This window comes from Merops nubicus, unplaced genomic scaffold (assembly GCF_000691845.1).
Source record: "Merops nubicus isolate BGI_N331 unplaced genomic scaffold, ASM69184v1 scaffold27629, whole genome shotgun sequence".
NCBI classification, from domain to species: Eukaryota; Metazoa; Chordata; class Aves; order Coraciiformes; family Meropidae; genus Merops; species Merops nubicus.
Window position 1 is genome coordinate 3288 of NW_008629455.1, and position 22020 is coordinate 25307.

The 22020-nt window shown below is 36.4% G+C and overlaps 1 protein-coding gene across 1 annotated transcript; it reads right to left on the minus strand.

Moving 5' to 3' along the window:
- Positions 1–14069: 14069 nt before the first annotated feature.
- LOC103779375 (protein diaphanous homolog 3-like) lies at positions 14070–21388 on the minus strand (the record flags this gene model as incomplete). The annotated part of the gene is made up of 8 exons (XM_008947001.1): positions 14070–14184; positions 15499–15837; positions 18235–18339; positions 18944–19008; positions 19142–19260; positions 20470–20586; positions 20735–20853; positions 21278–21388. Coding segments are annotated over 8 exons (1090 nt in total), but the record flags the coding sequence as incomplete, so codon positions are not given.
- Between the last annotated feature and the right edge of the window lie 632 nt (positions 21389–22020).

The following is a 22020-nucleotide window of genomic DNA, read 5'->3' on the forward strand; positions in this document are numbered from 1 at the left end:
AATTGTTTTCCTTTGGGACACGGGGACGCTCACATACAACGCTCAGTAAGTGTTATAGTTTCTTATTGTTAAAGACATTAAATACCAGAAACCAGTATTTTTTTAAATATCAATCTGTAAGGGAAACAAATGATTACAAGTCCCCTGATGGATATTAATTTATTTATAAGTGTATATCTGAGCATAAAACAGAGGTCTTAGGTTGATAGGGTTAATTATATGAAATGCCAATGCCGCCTCTTTCTGGAGTTAAAACAATAATAATGATTTAAAAAAAAAAAAAAATTAAAAGGGAGAAGTAACGTATAGTGTTCTCAGTGCTGCTCCTGGTAGTTGTGCACCAAAGATGCAAGCAACACAGTTTTCTTTCTCCAATGAAATCAGTGTGAAAAAATTGGTTATATACACTAAAAGCAGTAAAATTTGCTTGATTATTGCAAGTCTGATATAATGCAGTACCAGAACTGAGATATTGACACAAAAAGCAAATATTTCATTCTCAAAAGAACCTTAGCTTAGCATTGCTGTCATACACTCACTGGCTGATTTTGGGCAAACAGTCCTTCCTTCCCCCATCTCTTTCCAGAAATCGACATTAAAATATTTTATAATCTAAATTAAATATTATCCTCACATGATTTCTCTAGCTACTTCACTTCTTGTATCCAGAAATACAAAAACACCTGGTAAAAATATTTGCAACAAGCTTCATGAGTTTCCATGTTTGCATTTGTAACGTACTTCCCCTTTGCATCAGTTTCCCCATAGTTTAGAGCATATTTTTCATGATTGCTCATATCATCACAGGTATGAGCAATAGCTGGAGTCAAGGACAAGTTGTCTGGAAAAACTGAAACGAAGTTAAATAACTAATAACACTAAAATGCCATAGGTAACACAATGAAACACTAACTATAGCCTTTTAAAATAACAAATTAATTTACTTAACTTATTCAAAAAGTTGGAGCACCATAAACCCCACAAAAAAAAGCACATATTTCCTTGCTCTTAGTGGTATGAGACATGCAGTAAAATAAAATTTAATGGGTGTTTGTAGTTCCCAACTCTGAAATTTGAAATAAATCTTTAAATCTTAGTTTGAAACAAAACTCATATGTTCTGTTGATTGATAAACAATTATTTAAAAAAAAAAAAAGACAAAAAAGTTCCAACTTCTGTAAGCCAATGAACAGGACACACACTAAACACATGTAGATCACCCTAACTTTTCCCTCAGAAGTGGAGAATGTAACTAGAAGGTGTATTGGAATCGGCAGCACAATTTTCCAAGAACACATTGCTGTTCTTATCTTAGAACAGTATTTCACAATTTGCACATTAAAAGCTTTTAATCACTATCACAAAAAAAAAAAAAAACAAACAGTGAACTGATTTTAGTAGATTAGGTACATGATTTCTAACCCACAAAAGAACCTCTTTCATTAATTCATAGCCCAAGTACTTTGAATATTAAGTGTTTGAATATACTCAAAGATTTCTGTGTCTTGTTCCACATAAATAGCTAACAAAATGTTATAATTGCCTTTAGACATGCTGTTAAAAGCTTTCCCTAATATGAAAGACAAATATAAAAAACTGACACAAACAGGAGTCAAGGAGGAAACCAGGTTCTAGGTTACAGGATGGTGCTTGGTAATCTCACCAAAAATCCAAAGTTACAGGAAGTCGAGTTGACCTCACCTTTCTGAAATACGTGAAAAAAAATCTTTTAATTGAAAGTATGCCTTTGTGGATTTCAATTACAGAACCACATTTCTTCAGCTTTATTACACAGTTACGACAGATGTTGTTTCTAAAGTCTGTATTTCTTCAGTTTTCCTTCATCTTCCACCAAATCTAGCAGATACTCAGTAATGCAGATCATTTACTGTACTGTGAGACACTCTTGTGGTGCGTTAAGGAATGAAGTGTTCGGCCCAATGCAAAGGGAGGAAGGGATTCAAACAGAGAAAGCATCCATTACAAGCAAGCTTTAAGATGCAGCATTTCAGAATATTATATTAAAAGGCAAATGGGAGAGAAATGCAGCACTCATTCTCACTAAATTGCTGTTCTGCCTCTGTCTGACAGAGACTGAGCAACGGTGCCGATGGAATTGCAAGTGAGTGCCTGTCTTTATTGGCTACAGAACACACAAAACACACCACGCTAGGAAGCTGACTGTAACTTCACTGCAAATTATCTCCTCTTAGGTTAAAAAAGGACGCGTATTTCTGCATTAAAAATAGATAATAGAAAATCGCTAACATACCTACCAAAGCTGGCATATCAGACAAACACTGCAAATACAGTTTTAGGCTAAATATTAAAAGACTTTATAATTAGCATGCATTTAAAACTCCATCCGGAAAGCTTCTCACTCCTTCAGCAATTCAGGCAGACAACATTTGCATCATTAAAGCTTCCTGAATTCCTGCTCTTCAGAGGCTGTGCTATAGTTTTGTGAGACTGCAGACGATGTAGATTCTATCAATGAGATTCCGAATAATGAGTCTAATATGCAGATTGTCATTTTACACGCATTTTACGAAGAAAAATTTCATTTACATACATGTATTCTATACATACACATGTACAGAATACAACAACAATTATAATAGCATTTCTTTACTGCCTGGTCACATCTCTTTCTATTAGCCTCAAATTTTTAAATGCCGGAGAAAGATAAGAAGGGAAAAATACATCTGCTCTGCATCAATTTTAGTCCTTTTCATATTGATTACATTAGCATTCTTAAATGCTGTAGAATAGCATTTTATCCCCCTCTTCCCACTATATTTACATATGCGTAATAGTTCACTACCTAATCATTAGACCTTCCTGACTTTTGAGGCATTAGTGTATTATCATGCATCAAGATTGTATATTAGTTCTACTTGTAAACTATAACAGAATATTCATTCTAATTGACCTGAATATACAACTACCAGAAGCATCGTTATCAGTACATGTGGTTCTTGCAGCAGAATTAGAGTTTGATTAAATCTATATGACTTTTTTCCCCCCTCTAAAGACCGAATACAAATATTTCTGTGAGTAAACAGAAAATTCCAACTGGTGATCAAAGAACAAGCCTTATCTTCAGAGACTGAAGTCTCGTAAGTACCCAGAGCTATATAGACAGTTCAGAACAAACACTGATAATGGTACACATGAACAATTTTTTGTTATTATTTTGGAGGCAGTTGAGCATGATATAATTTCAATTTCCTAAAGGTAGGCACCAGTTCTAGCAAAATGAACCATGGTATTTTCTTGACAAATCAGACGCACAATACTGTCCCTTGACACAAGAAACCCTTTCTCCTTAATTTCTCTCACTCTTTTCATACTGACTTATCTTTGCCACTGTTGTTTCAGGCAAGCTTGTATGTAGTCCCAAATATGTTTCATACTTTGAGTTTTGGTCCACCCTCTCAGGTTCTTTCAGCAAGTTATCTTAAGATCAGAACTGCTGCTTCCAGGACATACAGGTATTATGTTCTCAAAAAAAGCTATTTTTGTTCAAGTGGTTCAGATTCTTTATATTTCTTATAAAGCACACATCTGCACAGCACATCTTAACTCACTGTTTCAGTTCAGTGAGTCTCCACTTGCTCACTACCTCTTCTGTTATTTTACTGAGTAAGGAAGACTCACAGGAGCGTTCTAAGAGTTAACTGGTAGTAGTGAATGGATTCTATCTTCCCCTTTCCTACTTTGACTGAATCCAACCCTCCATTTCTCACTACTGTTTCTCTTCTACAGAGCAGTAAAAGAGAAATTCAGTTCATACTACCAGAATACTACTGACAAGAAAACTTCTCTCTTGGCTTTTTGCAGTTAGGATGATTTAACCCAGTTTGGTTTTAGCTGTATCTATCCAGGTTTGTTTCTTTTCACAGCAGCATTATAGATCTGTTGGACTCCACACACCAAGATTTCTCCTGCAACATACAACCGAGCCTTGAATCCCAGTTTCTCTTCACGCATTCCAGTTACATGTAGCCTCCATTTTGTCAGCTGGGATAGCAGCTTTCATTCAAACAACGTCGCTGAACATTTAGTTGCTTTTTCCTTCTTTCCCCTGTTTTGAATAGATGACCCACTCCTTTAAGATCTTACAGTGAAAAGCCAGCAACAAAACCCAATATTCTGCTCCACGTATATCGAGTACATGGCAGCCAAATTTCAAGTGCCATAAGGCATTACACCACACGATCAAGGAACTGCAAAGATAAGCAGTCACCCTAAGTAGGCTCCTTCTAGCTTGTTACCCTTGCCAGCTATACATATGCATTCACAATTTTAGAAACAGGCATTTCTATATCAAAGGACAAGTCAGATTGCACAGCAGGAAACATTTAGACTTTACAATTGTTAAGCTGAGTAATAGAGCAGATAAGGTTTCTAAGTTTCATTACTGAAGAGCTGCAGAGGTGAGGAAGGTTGTAGAAGAACTACCTTGTGAGTTAAAAAGAAAAGTAGAGCCCCACTAACTTGTAAAAATAGGAAGAGTGGAGAAGCAAAGCTATAAAAGAGGAATACAAAGTTGTTAAAAGGCAGAGAGTATGCCATACAGTGTCTTTATTTTCTTAATTTAACAGAAAGCAACAAACGGATCTGGAAGAACAAATCTGCAAACACACCCACTCTTTCACTGTAAATACTACTGTGTCAGACAATAGTAATAAATCCCGCAAACACATCCTGTCCTATTAGGATATAATGTAGTTCAGCATTCTAAAAACTGTTCTATGTAAAAGAATACTTGTTTAAAACTCCAATTTAACCCCCCAACAAAGCTGTCATTCCATATCAGTTACACTCTCTCCATTCTCAGGTAACCTTCAGAGCCTGATTGCTATTAATGGGGAGGGTAGAACCCCATCTACAGGACATTTACAAAATACACATCTTTTATGCTGATGTTTGTTTCATAGAACATACTGAAAGAGCTCCATTAAAAAGTATGTTGGGAAAATATCAAGGCAAGATACTTACAAACTACTTAAAATCAAGAAACTGTAAGAGAAATTTGTATGAGAAATGTTGAGATCACATAGAGGAGAACAGCAGCCTACAGTGAAAGTCTGTTTCTCACATGTTCACATGAAGCAATCAACTCATTTTTTTATATAAGACCCCACTTTAATTAAGAGAAGAAGTGATGTGTTACATAAAGTCAGATCATATTTACGTGAAGCTAACAGGTAAAGAGGAATATGTAACCTTAATGGATAAGGCAAGAACATGACCATAGCCACTTTTTGCATAGGAATAAATTAAAACATAATTCCAGCAGAACCAGATCAAATGCAAATAGACCCAAAGGCTCTGCCAAATATACTGCTACATTCTGCATGGCATACCACACCACTGTCTACCCAAGTACTGTCTAACAGCTGCCTAATTGGAAGTTACTGCTCCATTAGCACATAATCTCCTTGTTTTATTTTTTTTTATTATTATTTTTAAAAATGAATTGTCCTTGAAATTAATTCTCTCTGAATCAAGCCATTCATTGAGAAACTAAATGGTAGATTTTCTAAAGGATGAAAAGCAGTGCTCACAGAAATTCAAATGCTAGTCATTTTCATCAACAGTGACTCTGAAGGTTTGCCAAATAAGGTTTTTTAAATATTTCTTGCATTTAAATTATTTTTCTCATCTTACAATGAAAAAAGACTACAATAAAAGCACTGTTGTAATGAAGACTTTATTGCACTCAAAGATAGTGTTACTTCAGTCAGATAAAAATATTTGTAATATTAGAGCACAAATTCATCAAAAGCACTTAGTGCATAAACACGTAACAACACTCAAAAGGAGGTACACCCCAAGAAAATAGGTTTGTAGTAGATATATAGAGTTTTGTATCTTCTGGGTGAATCAAACACTAGCAAATTAATTCCTGCAAAAATTTTGCAAAAAAAGGGACAAACAGAAGTTTTTAAAATTATTGTTTTCCATTAAATAAACAAAAAGATTACACTGAGCAGGGGTACTGTCATGACCTCCCATAACTTGCATTTCAAGTTCTGACCCTTTTTTTTGTCCATTCCACTGATATTTATGGTTTAGGACTTTTAATACAGAGCAGGCTTTTTCCCTCTCTGGATACATGAAAATAATATCTATCTTCCCTAAGATTTTACTTATTCACATTGTAAAAACATTCTCTACTAGAAATCAATAAAGGAACACTCTTGTTTCTTCTAAAACATCAAACCCTCTAATGCTTTTCCTACCACAATATTGTGAAATGGGAGTGGAGTGCTTTTGTTAGCCTCAATATACTGTCATATTTTCATCAAACGTGAGTTGACATGAGACTAATATTACATTTTGGGTAGAAGTCAACTATTGAAAGAAAAGAAAAAAATCTCGTTTGAATGAAAAAGGCAAAGGTGAACTACAGGAACTACCCCTTCAAAGCACTTCATTGAGGAGAAAGGGAGGCATTCAACCCATTTTGAAGCTGATAGGCAATGGTAAATAGTCTGTGTGCAGAACATAAGAACCAATCATCTAATAATAACACATACTGCAACTCTGCTATAAAGCAAAAAAAAATAAAGCTGAAGTTAAAATAAATTAATAAAGTAAAATAAATACTGTTTAGCTATGTACCTACAAGTGCTATTACAAAATCTGCAACATGAGTCCTTCACTATCCGGCAAAGCATCTCCTAACTGCACATACAAGTCAAAGTATCCTTTCTAGCAACAGAAGTTTTCCTAAAACCATGTGCAACATCTGATAGACTGCCTCTCTTCCACAGTCCTACCAGATTAATTATCTGATGTTACTGATGATTCTGACATACTCAGATTAGGGTACTGATGACACAGGCATTCAATACTTGATAATTAATTTAAGGGGGAATTCATCCTATGAAACTGCCAAAGAAATAGATTAAAAAGATGCCACAATTTATAGATTCAAAAAGAATAAAAAAAAAAAACCACACAAATACTATTGTGAGCCTGTTCCAGCCATTGGTGTGTTAACGTCTTCTTTTGAGCTTTGTATTTTTCACTTGCCATAGATTCATAGTTATCCAGATATGAAAGCTAGGCTTTGGGAGTTATTCACCTTCCATTTCTTTAAATACATTTAATAGTCTGACCAACCAAAAGTTTCTCCTACCCGAGACATTAGAAAAAATAAAGAAGTTAAATTAATTTTCCCCAAATTGTGTCTCTTTTGCCAGTGACAGTCATTGGTAAGTGATCTCCCTGCCTTTAAGTCAATGCACGAGCTTTTCCATTGTATTGGAGTAGTTGGGTGGGCCTCTGGCAACGAGCCAAGGGCAACCCACCATATAAATATATTCATTCACTGATTCCTATATATTGAACTGTACATAAAACATTTGATATAAATACCTAAAGATGACAAACAAAGAGATCATTCTATCTGTTAAGAATACAAACAACTAGCATATTTACTAGTGATGCAACAAAGATACCATCCCTTCCCTCCGTGGAAAGATGACACAAATTGCAAGATAACCACCCACACTCCTGTGCTTTACAAAAGCGACGGGTTGCTGGCCCTCACAGATGCCTGCCACTTCCTCCTGCATCCTACATTAGGAAGCTTTTTTTCTTTTTCGTTTTATATGCCAAAACCTTTCAGAACCATTTTGGTTTCAAGGGTAGGTAGGGTGGTACCAAAAGGCAGCCAAACTGAAACACACGGCAGGGTTTACATCAAAAGGTAACCTGTGTCACTCCACGCTCTGTTGTCAGAAGAAGGTACTAGACAATATATTACTGGTAGTCTTGCAGGTTTGCAACAATAAGATTCTGCAAGAAGCACTGTTTGGAGCAACTTCTGTGTTAATCCTCCTGCAACTTCTGTGTAAAACTTCCTTCAGAGGAGGAAAGTACAAGGACTCTGGGCTCCACCTAACCCTTCAGGTGGCTAACCACAACTTCCATTGCTTATGCTGGGTAGGCTGTGGCTTATCAAATACAGCACAAAACTAATTTATATTGCTGATTTGAACCTCTTGCTAGCATTGACTCTCTTTTCTGGCTTAAAGTGTCTGAGACTTGGTTGGCACCATTGCATTTTAGGCTTTGATGCTTTTTTGTAGAGAGTATACTGGGGAGAACAAAAAAAAAAGAAAAAAAATAGAAAGAACTATATTGACCTTTTCAAGACAAGTGCCAACAGCGATAGCACTCCCATAGAAGGGCTTTATTTCTGAATAATCAAGTCTGGCAGGAGCTCTGGCGTGATTGGATCAGACACTGCCATCTCCAATAAGATTAGGATGAAAATCTGTCCCAGTTGATAAAAAACAAAAGAGAGAGATTGTACAACCTTTCTCTCCTGAGTTTACTAGATCAGTTCCCTTTGATATCTAGGAGAGAAAGAAGAGTAAATTTCTCATCTTCCATGTCATCTCCCATTAACTGCAGTTATCTGCATATTGATAAAAATAAAGAATAATTTAGGAGTGGTTTCTTGTAAGTTGATTCACAATTTCTAATCCACATTTGGACTTAAAGATTTTAAACATAACAGTTACATAAAGAAGAAAAAAATATCATTTATTGGGTCATGTCAAATCAACTTATTAATAGGATACTTTCAAACACAGCACACCAACTATAAAGCACATATTTCAGAAAACTACTACCTTTCTTCGATTTTTGCATACAAGAAGCAAACCATCATTTTGTTTGTAAATGCTTGTCAAAATCTCTTTTTCGTTAGAGGTTGCTTTCTTGTACACACCATACAACCTCTTAAGTCTTGGAATCACCTTTAGCAACCACTTCAAGAACCTGAAAGATGACTTTAATCCACACGTAGCTGGTTTTCTCAAGTTATCCTAAACACATCTTCCACATTAAGCTGAACTACTACAGTCTCTTCTTGTACACTTATTCACAGACTTCCACTAACTCATTGCTACATCTTCTCCACACCAGTACTCTTCAAATATCTCCACAAACTAAGCACATTTTCTATAAGTGTGCCATTACCTCTCTCCCTTCTACAGGAGGCAAGACCAAGCATTTGCATAGAAAAATCTCATTTTATTTCAGCACTGTCTTAGACCTAGTAGCCTGAAGCTATTCCAAGCAAACAGGTATTCTTATATGCATGATCAAGAACCTACTAAATGCCCTCCCGGGTCTGTGATCCCTCTAGACCTGCACTCTCTCTCTAAGAGCTACAGTAAAAGATCATAGCATTATTAAGGTTGGAAAAGACCTCTAAGATCGTCAAGTTCAACCATCAACCAAACACTGCCATGACCACTAAACTGGTGTCCCGAAGTGCCACATCCACATGTTTTTTGAAGACCTCAGGGATGGTGACTCCACCTGAAAAGGCACCCTGGGCAGCCTTTTCCAATGCTTCACCACTCTTGCAGGAAAGAAATGCTTCCTAATATCCAGTCTAAACCTCCCCTGGCACAAATTAACCTCATTTCCTTTTGTCCTATCGTTAGTAATATCACTGGGAGAACAGACTAACACCAACCTCCTTTCAGGTAGTTGAAAGGATAAAGGTCTTCCCCCAGCCTCCTCCTCCCCAGGCTAAACAATGCAAGCCTCCCCTCAGCTGCTCCTCATAAGACATATTCCCCAGACCCTTCACCAGCTTTGCTGCCCTTCTCTGGGCCTGCTCCAGCAGCTCAAGGTCTTTCTTATCCTGTGGCGCCCAAAACTGAACTCAGTACTCAAGCTGTGGCCTCACCAGTGCCGAGTACAGGAGAATGATCACTTCCCTGCTCCTGTTGGACACTAATTTTTAATACAGGCCAGGATGCTGTTGGCTTTCTGGGCACACTGCTGGCAGTAAAGAGATGTTACTTTAAGACACTATGTCAGCTTTATCACTACTTATAATCTATTTTCCTCACTTCCCAAAAAAGGAAGCTCCTCTTCCTACAAATACAGCTTTCTCCATTTCTTTTGGGCCTATTAGCCTTGAATTTCTCCGATGTTTTTTAAAACCAGCTTAAGTTCTGAAGTTGTCACCAAGTGGTCTGACCAATTCCCTAGCTGACTTTGATTTCAAAAAATTAAATACACTTTTCAATGTCAGCTGAAGGATTCTTTGCAAGAAATTCAGAATCCTGAAAGAGTATCTGAAGAATGTCCTGTTTACATTTATCTAGCCATATTTATTGTGTTTTCCTTTTATCTTCCTTTGAGCAGGCCTTCCATATTTTTAGTGCTATCCTTTTCATTATGATACTGTCTTGAACTTTCCTACTAAGTCGCACATTTTTGACTCCCATAGTTTTAGTTGGGTTGTTTTGTTTTGGATTTTTTGCTCAATTATAATACAAAGTTTACTCAAATCTTTAAGATGCCATTTTCAGAATAGCCTCTGGGTTGCTAGCAGGCATGTTCATCTTGCTTGCTTCACCACGTGCATCTTTCATTCAGTTCCCTGTCCTGAAGTTGAATATCTGTATAACAGATTGACATGGGCTGTTCCCTCCTGGTACAAGCTCAGACAGTGATCATTCCCTCCTCCTCTTCTACTCCAGCCTCCTACGTGCTGTGCATGACTCACACCCATTCCCAGAACAGTTCCTTTTCATGTTGCTTACAGGCACATTGGAAACAGTCATTCCTTGCATCCAAAGCTTTTATCTTCTCATGACATCGTGAGGAGACATCTATTCAACTCATAGGTAGGTAGTTATATCTCCTATTTGACTGCCACAAATTTTGCAGCTTCTCTAATCTCAATATTTCTCATCACAAACACTATCTGATCCAAGACAACATTACATATTAATGTAATATAATACTATATTACTAGAAAGAGTTTTTCATTCACAAGGTTTTGCACAGTAGGCTTCTTTCCCCTTCCTGCCTCCAGGAGTTCCATGCTGCTCCCTTTCATGCTATCTTTTGTGCAAAGTGCCACTCCCCTGCCTGTCCATCCTGGCAAAGCTGGCAACATATTAACATCATACACAAGTGATTATTCTCCTACCACCAGGCTTCCAACACATCTATAATAAAGAGGATGTCATTTGATAATGAGCATTTTTGTTTGTTCCTCTCAACTTTTAGGCTTACTATAATATACAATTACATATAAGATTTGCTCCAGCTCTCCTACTCAGTATTTCACATACCAGTTAACTTTAAGTCATATATTTGGTTTAATGTTTTCAGAGAATTATAGTATGGGATTCCTTTGATACCACTGTTGCCAAAAAGGCTTTTCACAGATTTTCTTCACAGATCTGCAACCATGAGTATAATCCTGATAAATCTTAAAACACTTGGTATTTTTTATTATTTCTTTCTCTTTCAAGTCTCTAACTAGCCTTCACGTCAACCCTTCTTTCTGCTTTTAAAAAGAAAAGCTATCAGGAAAGTAGAGATCCTTCATGCAAACCACATTCATCACCTTATTTTCAGAACTTCTCAATTACATTTCCCCTCCCAGTCCCTCCCCAGCCACAGAGTAGGCCATGGAGCATGTCTTACTTCCACACTGATGTCTTTAACGCAGTGATTTCTCTCCTTGCTTTTATTCTTTTAGCTGCTGATACAGAGTTAATGATTTGAGGGTTCCTGAATCTTTTGTTTGTTTGTTTCTTGGAGCATCTCACAATAAACTCTTGTATTTTCTTGCATGTATTTTAAGTATATGTACACTTTTCAGTCATAATCAAATCTTTTTCTCAATTATTCAGACTGAAAATATTCCCTCCACACACTGACCTGTATTTCCAGATTCTGAACTGATACTCTCACATTCCCTGTGCAGCAGTAAATCTATATGGCTTCATGACAAAGGAGTTGGTTTTCCATTATGCCCTTTCCTACTTCTTTCAAAGCAATCCTGTAACGAATCTTTCAGAAGATTACAAATTTATTCTGAGACAAGAATAAATTCTGAGTCAATAAATAAACTTTGTTTTCAGTAAGTTGCTACAAGAATACCATCAGCAACTGATGTTTTGATTCTTCTCACTGTTCTGGCTCAAAGGTCTAATTTTTATAAAACATATTGCTTCCACAAAATGGTTCCATTTCTGCCAAGTGACAAAACCAGCTTTATAACTAGTAAAAGAAATAAAAGTGAGCACTCTACATCACCCACAGCCCTTACACAGAATCATCACTATTATTATTGGACAAGCAGCACACTGAAAACATTTCCTCCAGTAAGTTACCAAGACTTGTCAGCAGGTCAAAGAAGTGATTAATTCCCTGTACTCCCCTTCTCTCTAAGGTAGAAGTATTTGGAGTACCCTTTCAGTCTGGGGTTCCCTACTTCAAGAAAAATACAGCTATATTGGAATGACTACAGTGGAAATCAGTAAGACAACTAGAGGGCTGGAACACAGTACGTAGACCGAAAGACTGTGAGAGCTGTCAGTCTTGAGAAGGCTAAAGGGTGAGGGGACTCTTACTGCTGGCTCAGACTACCTAACAGATGGCTACACATCAGAGGGAACCAGATTCCTCTTGGAGGTGCACAAGGAGCAAATGGCAATAGACACAAGCTGAAAAGGGATATTCCAAGAATGAAGATATTCCTTAGTGGATTATTTGCATAGACATAAGACTTCCTCTTCTGGATCAACACTGAAATACTTTCAGCAGATCAGCTGGCAAAATGCACCCACTGAACACTGGAGTACTTCAATCTGATTTTACTTTATCAGAATAAAATTCACCTAATGCATCACTGAACATTCTGGTCCTCGCTTCCACATCTGGATGCCTCTTCTCGCACAAAAACTTCAATGCAGAGTGCATAAGGAGACCCCTCAGCGGAGTGGAACCCAGCTCCTCCTTTGCACACCACCATTGGACTACAGAATCATTTTCTACTTTTGGTTTTAGAAATAGTCATGAACTGTTCACAAATTGAGTCTAGTAAATAGCTTTCTTATTCTACTTTAGAAAGCACGGTGCTAAGTCTCAAGACAGAGAACTGAAGAAAATGGGATGTCTTCAATTTCTTTTGCAAGTTTTGTTATAACCAGCAAGTTATGCACAAGCTACAAAGAAGCATCCCCTCTCTCCATGGTCATGAGAGCAAAGGCAGTTTCTTTGCTGTCCTTTGCACTAGAATTTATATTGCTGAGAAGAGACACTGAGATGCCTGGTGCTGTCTACTTTTGTGTCTAAGCATTGATAAAAATGAAATTCTTAGTTATGGTTAAAAAAAAAAAAAAAAATTGGCTACTGTACACCAAAACATACCCAAATCAAAAATGGAGGAATTTGAGAATGCCATGCACTACATTAAATAAAAATATCAAAGTGAAAAATATCCAAGTGAATTTTCAATTTGAAAAGGCATTTAACATTGCATCCCTTTGGCTGCTCCAAAGTACTAACTCTCTGATACCGTTCAAGGAGGGCCCAGGGGGTGAGGGAAGCACCAAGAAATAGTAGTGGAAATATAGGCTTTTTTTTATATGAGGCAGAATAACCTAAACTACTAGTGAGATGGCTTATTTCCAGAAAAGGAGAAAAGGCTTAAAACCAGGAATACTTTTAAACATTGTGCTCTTACACAAGGCTTTAAAAGCTGAAGAAGCTAAGCAAAATATCAAAGGAGATCTATGCTGCTACATGCTTATCGGAAAATCAAAAACTTCATTAAAAGACCCTCCTCCTTAATGGAACCAAAACCCATCAATTATCACATGCATTCTGAGGGTAAACACATAAATCTTCTGGACTCCAGGTCACAGTATTTTGTTAAAGTATTCTGACAAAATTTCATGAATACTTTTTCAAACATGACTGAATAAAAGTCTGTAATATCCAGATGCATTTCTTGGTTGTTTTTTTTTTTTTTTTGGTAAGGTTTTCCTTATAGGTCACACAATTTTTGTCACCTGTTATGGAAAACAGTTCAATATTACTGCTTTAAGCAGTCTAGGATTTTTCCAGCTTTTTCTTCACACATTCCACTTAAAAAAGAGAACATTAATGTTGTATGTTATAATCAGATTTTTTCATTTACATATGTATATTTTTTTTTAAGTGCCCAAACTTTTAGAGATATTTCTAAAAGCTGAAAATTAAAGCCATCAATTACTTACCCCTTTTTTGACAACAAAATGTAAGCTCCAATTTGCAAAGCATGTCAGCATTCTCATATTTGTCCTCTTCTGCCTTAACCCAAAAACACGATTCTGTCATGTCCTGTGGCCTAATCTACAAGCAACAGACAAAAGATTTTATCAATTAAGTCATTTGGATACTTTGCAGAGACTGTGCTCTGTGGAGTTTAAAGCAAATTACTTAAGAGCTCTGCAAAGTGTGAACATGGAATAAAACTTGTCTTTAGAACAGTTAATATATTTCTAATTGAAGACTGTTTACAGTAAATGCTTTTGGACAAATTTATTCTAACAATTAAAAGCAATACAAACAACGTACTCTGTTATCACAGGCCTCAATGTAGCTTGTCTCTGAAGACAGTTGGCTTAACTACATATTAAGCACCTTACTTTGTAGATTGCAGTTTTCATTATTTCATAAAACACTGAAAAATCTTTTTACTGACTTATTTTGGTGTATATAATTATAGTTTCCAAAACCTCAGTGGATTGATAGTCCTGGTTGTTGTGGTTTGAGGCTTGGAATGGGGGCGTGACCTTCCAGCAACTGGGAGGACACCAGGTGGGTGTGCAACCATTGTATTCCCTCCCCTTCCCACACACACTCTGATAAGAGGCAGGGAGTGGTTTCTTATTTCACTCCTGCCTTGGAGCTCGGAGAGGAAAGTTCTCCTTTCACTCCGCGGGAGCCTGGAACCATTTCTGAGGGTTTTGTATATTTTATTTTTTGTATTATTCCCCTAATCTTTGTATATATTATTTTCCTGACCTCCTTTTTTAATTTTCTGTTCCCTGTTGAACAATATACTTCATTTTTTTTCCAAAGTGTCTCTCTCTCTCTCGGGGGGGAGGCGAGTTCATAGTTCTGTTCCGTGTGGGTCCTGCCCTGAACCCCTTTTTACACGGAACCAGGACACTGGTATACTTGATCAAGTCACAATGGAGAAGAAAAACAAAAAATACTCTATATTTTAACTATTAAATTTACCTAAGTACATTTACACTAAGGATAAATGGAGAGATCTGCAATGCTCCTTCCCACAGCCCAGGCTAAACAAATGCAAGACATTGGTTTGGAAACTTTAGAGCTATCAGTATAATACAGTAACTGATCCAATGTAAACAGTTTGCTAAAAAACAAGGCATTGTAGGAAGCATGCTAGTATTAAGTTTGTACTGTTCTAGGCCAGAACTGACTTTTCCAGGCATCTCAGAAAGTCAACAGATACTTGCCCAGATAATTCATGAGTCCATGAAATGCAGTTTCCAGAAAACAATGAATATTAAAGGCAGAAAGTATTCCTATCTTACATAATTTTAACTGATGTAACAATCGCTCCTCACCATCTATTCACTCTAAGCTCTATGGAAGATTTTGTATCAAGTGCTTGCCATTAATCAGTACTACCTTGGACCAGTTGAGTCTTTTCATCGTAACCTCAGGTCTGAATTCTTTTTTAGGCTTCAGTCCAAATGGCAACGTGCATGAAGGTGGAGACCGCTGTGCTCCAGGCAGGCCTGGCAGAGGGGGTGGTGGAGGAGCACCTCCAAAAGTCAGGGGAGCTCCCAAGACATTCAAAAGTGGTGGAGGAGGAGGTGGAGGTGGCGCTGGTGGAATTGCTCCATTGGAAGGCAGTGGTGGAGGAGGAGGAGGAGGTGGAATTTGATGTGGTCCTGCAGCTTCTAGTGGTGCAACAGATGCATCTCCACGTGTTGATGGTAGAAAACCAGGTGGCAAGGAGCCATACTGGTAAGAAAAATATTTTTACTCAGTTTCACTTTTTTAATTAAGAAAATGTCACTATCATCATAGTTTATAAATAAAATCCAGCAAGCCAAAGGAAAGTCAGGGCCATTTTTCTTGTGTAGGGCAATCAAATACAAATTATGAGGCCTGTGTGCTTTTGATTTCATAATTGATTTCATAATTTGATTTCATAAGTTCTCTCTCAACATCTGAAGTGGACGTTGAGGCGAGAGGGTGCATGCCAAAAATGACAAACTGAAATGCCATATCCCACCTGCCATATTTCACTGATCATGATCTAAAAAAGTGTCTGATAGGTGTCTTGATCAAATTTTGTCTAGACTACCACAGTTTAGTTCAAATTAAAAAAACCCAACATCCGGGTCTCTAGTGTTCCTTCTTATCCTAGAAACAACAGACAAACATTCCAAGGACATAATAGCAGAATCTGACAAGATTAGTAATGCTGTTGAAAAACAGATGTTTTCCAATATAGGAGTATTCTCATTTGGCAGAATTTAAAGTATTAAAAAAATGATGAAAATAATTTAAAAAATACAACTGTCTTACACACTGCCTTCTTATTCTATATAGTAAGGACATCTATACTGTATCAAGATATGTCTACTAGCATTTCAGTCAGTCTAAAACAATATATTTATTTCCACTTCTCAAAGAACTTCTGTCGTAGGCCTTCAAACATTAATAGATATCTGACAAAAAAAAAAATTATAAATAAGAAATATTTATCTACTGAGCATAGTATTAATCAATTTCTCATTATTCATAATTATGAGCTGAAACCATCTATTGGATTTTTTAAAAATGGAAGGAAATACAATAAGCAAAAGATCTGACGCTTTTAAAAAGAAAGAGTTGAATGTCAGTAAATACAAATAAATCAGTTTAGAGGGGAGGTTTTAGATTGGATATTAGAAAGAATTTCTTTACTATAAGAGTAGTGGGGCGTTGGAACAACTGCCCAGGGAAGTGGTGGAGTCACCATCCCTGGAGATATTCAAAAAACATCTAGATGTGGCACTTAGGGACATGGTTTAGTGGTCATGGTAGCGCCGGGTGATGGCTGGACTTGATTTTAGAGGTTTTTTTCCAAACTTAATGATTCTATGAAATACATGCACAACAGTAATTTTTTTTAAATTTCTGAACACATGCTTTGTTTACACACAAGCAGACACTGGACAATTAGGCTCTAAAGCAATACACCAACAAATACCAAAACCAACGAAAGAGTTAAGACAGAAGACCAGGGAAAAAAATATTCATAAGTAGTGGAAGTAGTGATGCTAAGTAGCAAGTGATGCCATATGGAAAACAAAGATTCCTATTAAAATGGATTTAGAGTAGTAAGTTGCAGTAATCCATTACTTGATATGGGGACACCTCCCACTAGACTAAGTTGCTCAAAACCCCATCTAGCCTGGCCTTGAACACACCCAGTGATTTAATGAATGACACACAGCTCTCACTAAAATTATTTTACTTTAGAATGCAGTGATTTTTGTAACTGCTTTTTTTAAAGCCCATTTAATTTTGACATTAACAGTTAATTCTGACTAGAAACCTGAATTAGAATGACATTTTTAAACACACCAAAGCAGATTAAACTAATTTTCCTCACTAAGAAAATTGAATAGCTCAGAAACATAAAAAACCCCTCTACGATCAAAACAGATTTTACCACCTTCCTATATGCATGCCTTCCCCATGCTGTCTGTCTTTAGTCATTTTAAGACTGTGCTTCATATTCCAGGAAATTATAAGACATAAGAAAAATTACCTGGTCACACAGTTTCCTTACACAGATTTCAGAACTGCAACTGCTACAAGTTAACTCAAGTATTACTCTCAAAACTCTGCACTATTCCTCTCCATCACATTTTAAAGTATCTATTTATGCTTGAAAATTGAAAAATTATCAGAATACGTTCTTATCCAGCCACAGGTTATTTCTGTCACTGCTGGATATCCATGGTAAGACTTCAGCAAAGCAAACTGTGTAATGAGTAATTTCCTGTGGAGGGATAAAGATCACAGTGATGAATGCTAATTTAAAAGCATAAGACTTATTACTTATGTGGTTAATTACTTTGAAAATATATGACACTGAAAGCAAAATCCAAGTGAAATATAAGAAACTAGTTTAATTAACAGAGCTCAGGCACAAAGCAGATCATCGGGGAACTCAAACAGCTAATTAATGCCAAACTACAATTCTTTGTATAAAACAGAAATAAAGGAAAACATTCAGTAATAATCGATAACAAGAATTCTTTTAAAAAAACCCTCAACTGTACTACCAGAATCTGTAAAAGAGGCAATCTGAAGTCCCTTTCAGAAACAATATTTTATACATTCATGTAAACTGTCTTATACCTGTGATTTAAAAGCTTGTAATTCTGCTTCGAGTTCATTGATTCTTTCTTCTTTTTTTTGCAGTAAGGCCTGAGTCTCCTGATGAGCTACAAAATCTTTTTCAAACTAAGAAAAAAAAAATAGTTGTCAATACTGGTCAGTTCTGCATAGATTCTTTAGATTTTTACTTTTCCTTTTGTGTTTGTTAAAACTGACATGTTAACAATACTATTCTAACTTCCATATATCCACTGAGTGGGGCACCATCTCTATCACCACTGCAAGCCTTCACTGTATACGATAGCAACTGTACTTAATGTATTTTAAGTTGGAATTAGACATAGTAGCTTAAAAATTTGATGTACAATAATACAGAGTCTGTAGATACAGATGACTTAATTCTTACTCTCACTGCTTATCTTGTTGAAGAAACTGAAAACTGTTCAAACAAAGCATTCAGCTGATTTAGGGAACATTTGTACTTTAAATAAATAGTAGAAGAACTCTCAACTACAGTTAACTACTTTACACCACTTTTCTCTGCTTCCTAGTCCACAAGCAACATACAAATTCACACTTAAACACTACTAGTATTGTTTATTAGTAAACACTACTAGAACTACTAATTTGAAGTTAAAAACTATGCCAAGTTCAGTTACATCATTCATGAAACTATTAAGCAATCCCCCCCGTGCCCATCTTACGATCACAAAACTTAAGAATTACTTACTTTTCTAGAAAGTTCAGAAGCCCTCTCTTCACATTCTTCTAATCTTGCTTTATCTACACAAATATCTTGAAAAAATAAACAAACACTTGAACATAGACAGGGAAGACAAAATTCTTAATCACATGTACAACTTGAACTTTGTTTTTGGAACATATAAAGAAGTAGGATAGCGTAGGCATTTCCAAACACAGTACTTACCTACTAAGTGGCTGAAATCTATATCTAGTCTTTTACGATACGTGAAATCTGGATCTGTTCCACTTCGATGTAACACTATCTGGGACACACACTCTTCAATTAACTTGAAATACTGTGGACTAAAGAAAGAGTTGAGTTCTTTTACAATATTTTTATTTATTAACATATACTTGAAATCTGAGCTCTGAACACAGTACGTACGGTCAAAGGATTTGGGCTGACTTATTTCCATAGAAGGGTAGATGCAAACTAGTCTCAAAGGGCAAACACATCTGGCAGTTTATTACACACAGTTTACATAAAACCTGAAAAAAAATGTGGGCTCAAGGATAAACTATTCTTATATTATAAACCCTGCACCTCTCCCTCTGTGGGAATACAAGAAGGAAGGGCTCTCTCCTGCCTCCTCCCAGTAAAGAGAAGGCTCTTCCTTCAGCTTGATCCTGTCTGGTTTTGTGACTTGTGTAACTGTGGATGCACTGTAGCCCTGCTTCAGTAAAAGGAATGAAAACCACCTTGCTCAAAAACACGGAGGTGGTGGTATGGCAGCTGGGTCACTTGCCCAGAACGTGCAAGCTGTGAATTCAAGCCCTTTCAGGTAGAAGAAGTCTAGTACAGGTGTACCCAGGTCAGGCAAGTACTTTTAACCTTTAAGGGTACATCTGTCATGACATTGCCTGAAAGGCGAAGTTCTGTAGAACACCATGCAGAAAACAGATGCCTTTCCTTCCCTGTTCAGTTCATATCTGGTTCCTGCAGTGTTCCCTCATGAATAACACAAGCAGATCTTAGAAAGGAAAGTATTTAGCAGCTTCAACCATCCCAGATTTCATTAACTATTTCTCTGTAACTTTTCATCAGACACTAATAGGCTCACAGTGACCTATGATTTATACTGAGACTATTCAATTCCCAAGCAAAAGCTACTCTAAGTACATGTTCAGATTTCTGTATGAAGTGCACCTCTGTGCATACTTGGTTTTATCCTTTGACTCAAAGACACCACAAAACTACAATACTCCTACCATGATTTATAACAGGAGACCTGTACTGATCACTTTTACTTGCAGTTCAAGTCTCAACAAGAACAGTTTTCTATATTTATACACAAAATTGTATCCAAGGCAGAAGAGACAAAAACATAGATGGCATTCCTATTCCAAGCTTATGCTTTTGAACGTGAGTTCACAATGGAGTACTTTCAAATTGCAGTCTGCAAAGAAAAAGATTAAACTGTATTTATCATTAAATTTATGGAAGAAATATTCTACTAATGACTGGATGACAACAAAATCCATAATTACCATTTAAAATAGCATTAAACATACCGTATAAAATAATCATTTCTTATCAGCAGAAGATGTTGGAGAATAGAAAGAAAATATCCTTCAGCACTAGTGTCCTTAACTGTATTCCACACCATGTTGTAAACATCATTCACTTCAGTAAAAGTGTTAAGGAGAGTAATAGCAAGGAAAAAAAAATTTCCGTCAAATATTGACAGATAACTTTTTTTAAACAGAAATTACATCAGGAAAATGTCCATTATACACTCTTTTGTTCATGTTTCTCTTGCTGATCTCAAAAGGATATTCTAGTTCGGATCTAATATCTTCTAAACGATGAGAGAATTCAATCATGTCTTCCTCCTTATGCTCATTGAACACTTTCAGCTGAATATCTAGTGCTTCATTCTTTATACATTTCAGTTGCTGCAAAGAAGAAACAGTAGAAAGGCTTGCAAAATTTGTTTCCATATGTAAATAAACCTTACCTTTTTAATAACTTCCATGAGTTCATGTTATTTCAAAGTTTAAAATTACAAAACCACATAAGTTAAATATTCAAGAGGTAAACATGGCTTCAGCCTGGCTTAACAAGCGTCTGCACAACAGTCAATCACATTCTAAATCAAAGTCCTAAAAATGCTGAGGAATCAGCATGAACTTCAGAACGCACACTTCACCTGTTCATTCTCATTTTAAGCCTGATTCTCATTTCTAACTGCTCATGCCCAAACTTAATAAAATGTCTTTGAGAAGAATTTATTAGAACTTGTTCCCCCATTCCCCTTTCTCAAGCTCAAATAGTCAAATAATCTGAATAGTAATCCAAAGAAGACTACAAGAAGCTTACTGGCAATATTTCTTTCAATCCACTGCGCATAAATTCATTTCTGATGTGAAGCCTAAAATCCAAGTCGTCCGGAGATGTAACGAGAGCATTGATGAGCTGCATGCAAGCTACCTGTAACAGAGGAAATACTACACTAGTTTATTTCTTGGATTTCAATATGCATCAGAGTCAAAAAGACGTAATGAACTACCAATTAGACACTACAGCATGTCTAATTATCAATCTACAGTAATCTTATAATTAAGATACTTACATTCTTTATCAGCCATGAGCTATAAATACCAAACACTACTTCACAAATATCCATAAAAATGAAATATTGTCTTACACCATTGAATTTTATACAAACAGCAAGTTCCTTTAGTAAATGAACTTTAGAAGATAGTAAATACCTTTTATTAGAATTATAAGCATAATTCTTAAGTAAAAATCAATGTTAATCTACATTTGTCTATACATAACATAAAAAGCTAGTGAATACACAGAAATGGTAAAGGCTAAAAATCTATGTGAACTGTGGGAAACATTAGAAGACAAAATGATGATTAAACTGAGCCTGAAGAACGGAATGGGCTTTTTTTCTCTTCTTTTTAAATTTTTTTCCTCTTTAAACGTGCAGAGTGTCACAGAATACTTCATGGGAACCAGTGTTTAAAGCTCACAGCAAGCACTGGGTCAGCTAGCAAATAGTCACTCTTCTGAAGAATCAAGAGATTCGTCTTGAAAACCCACAGCCAGGAGAA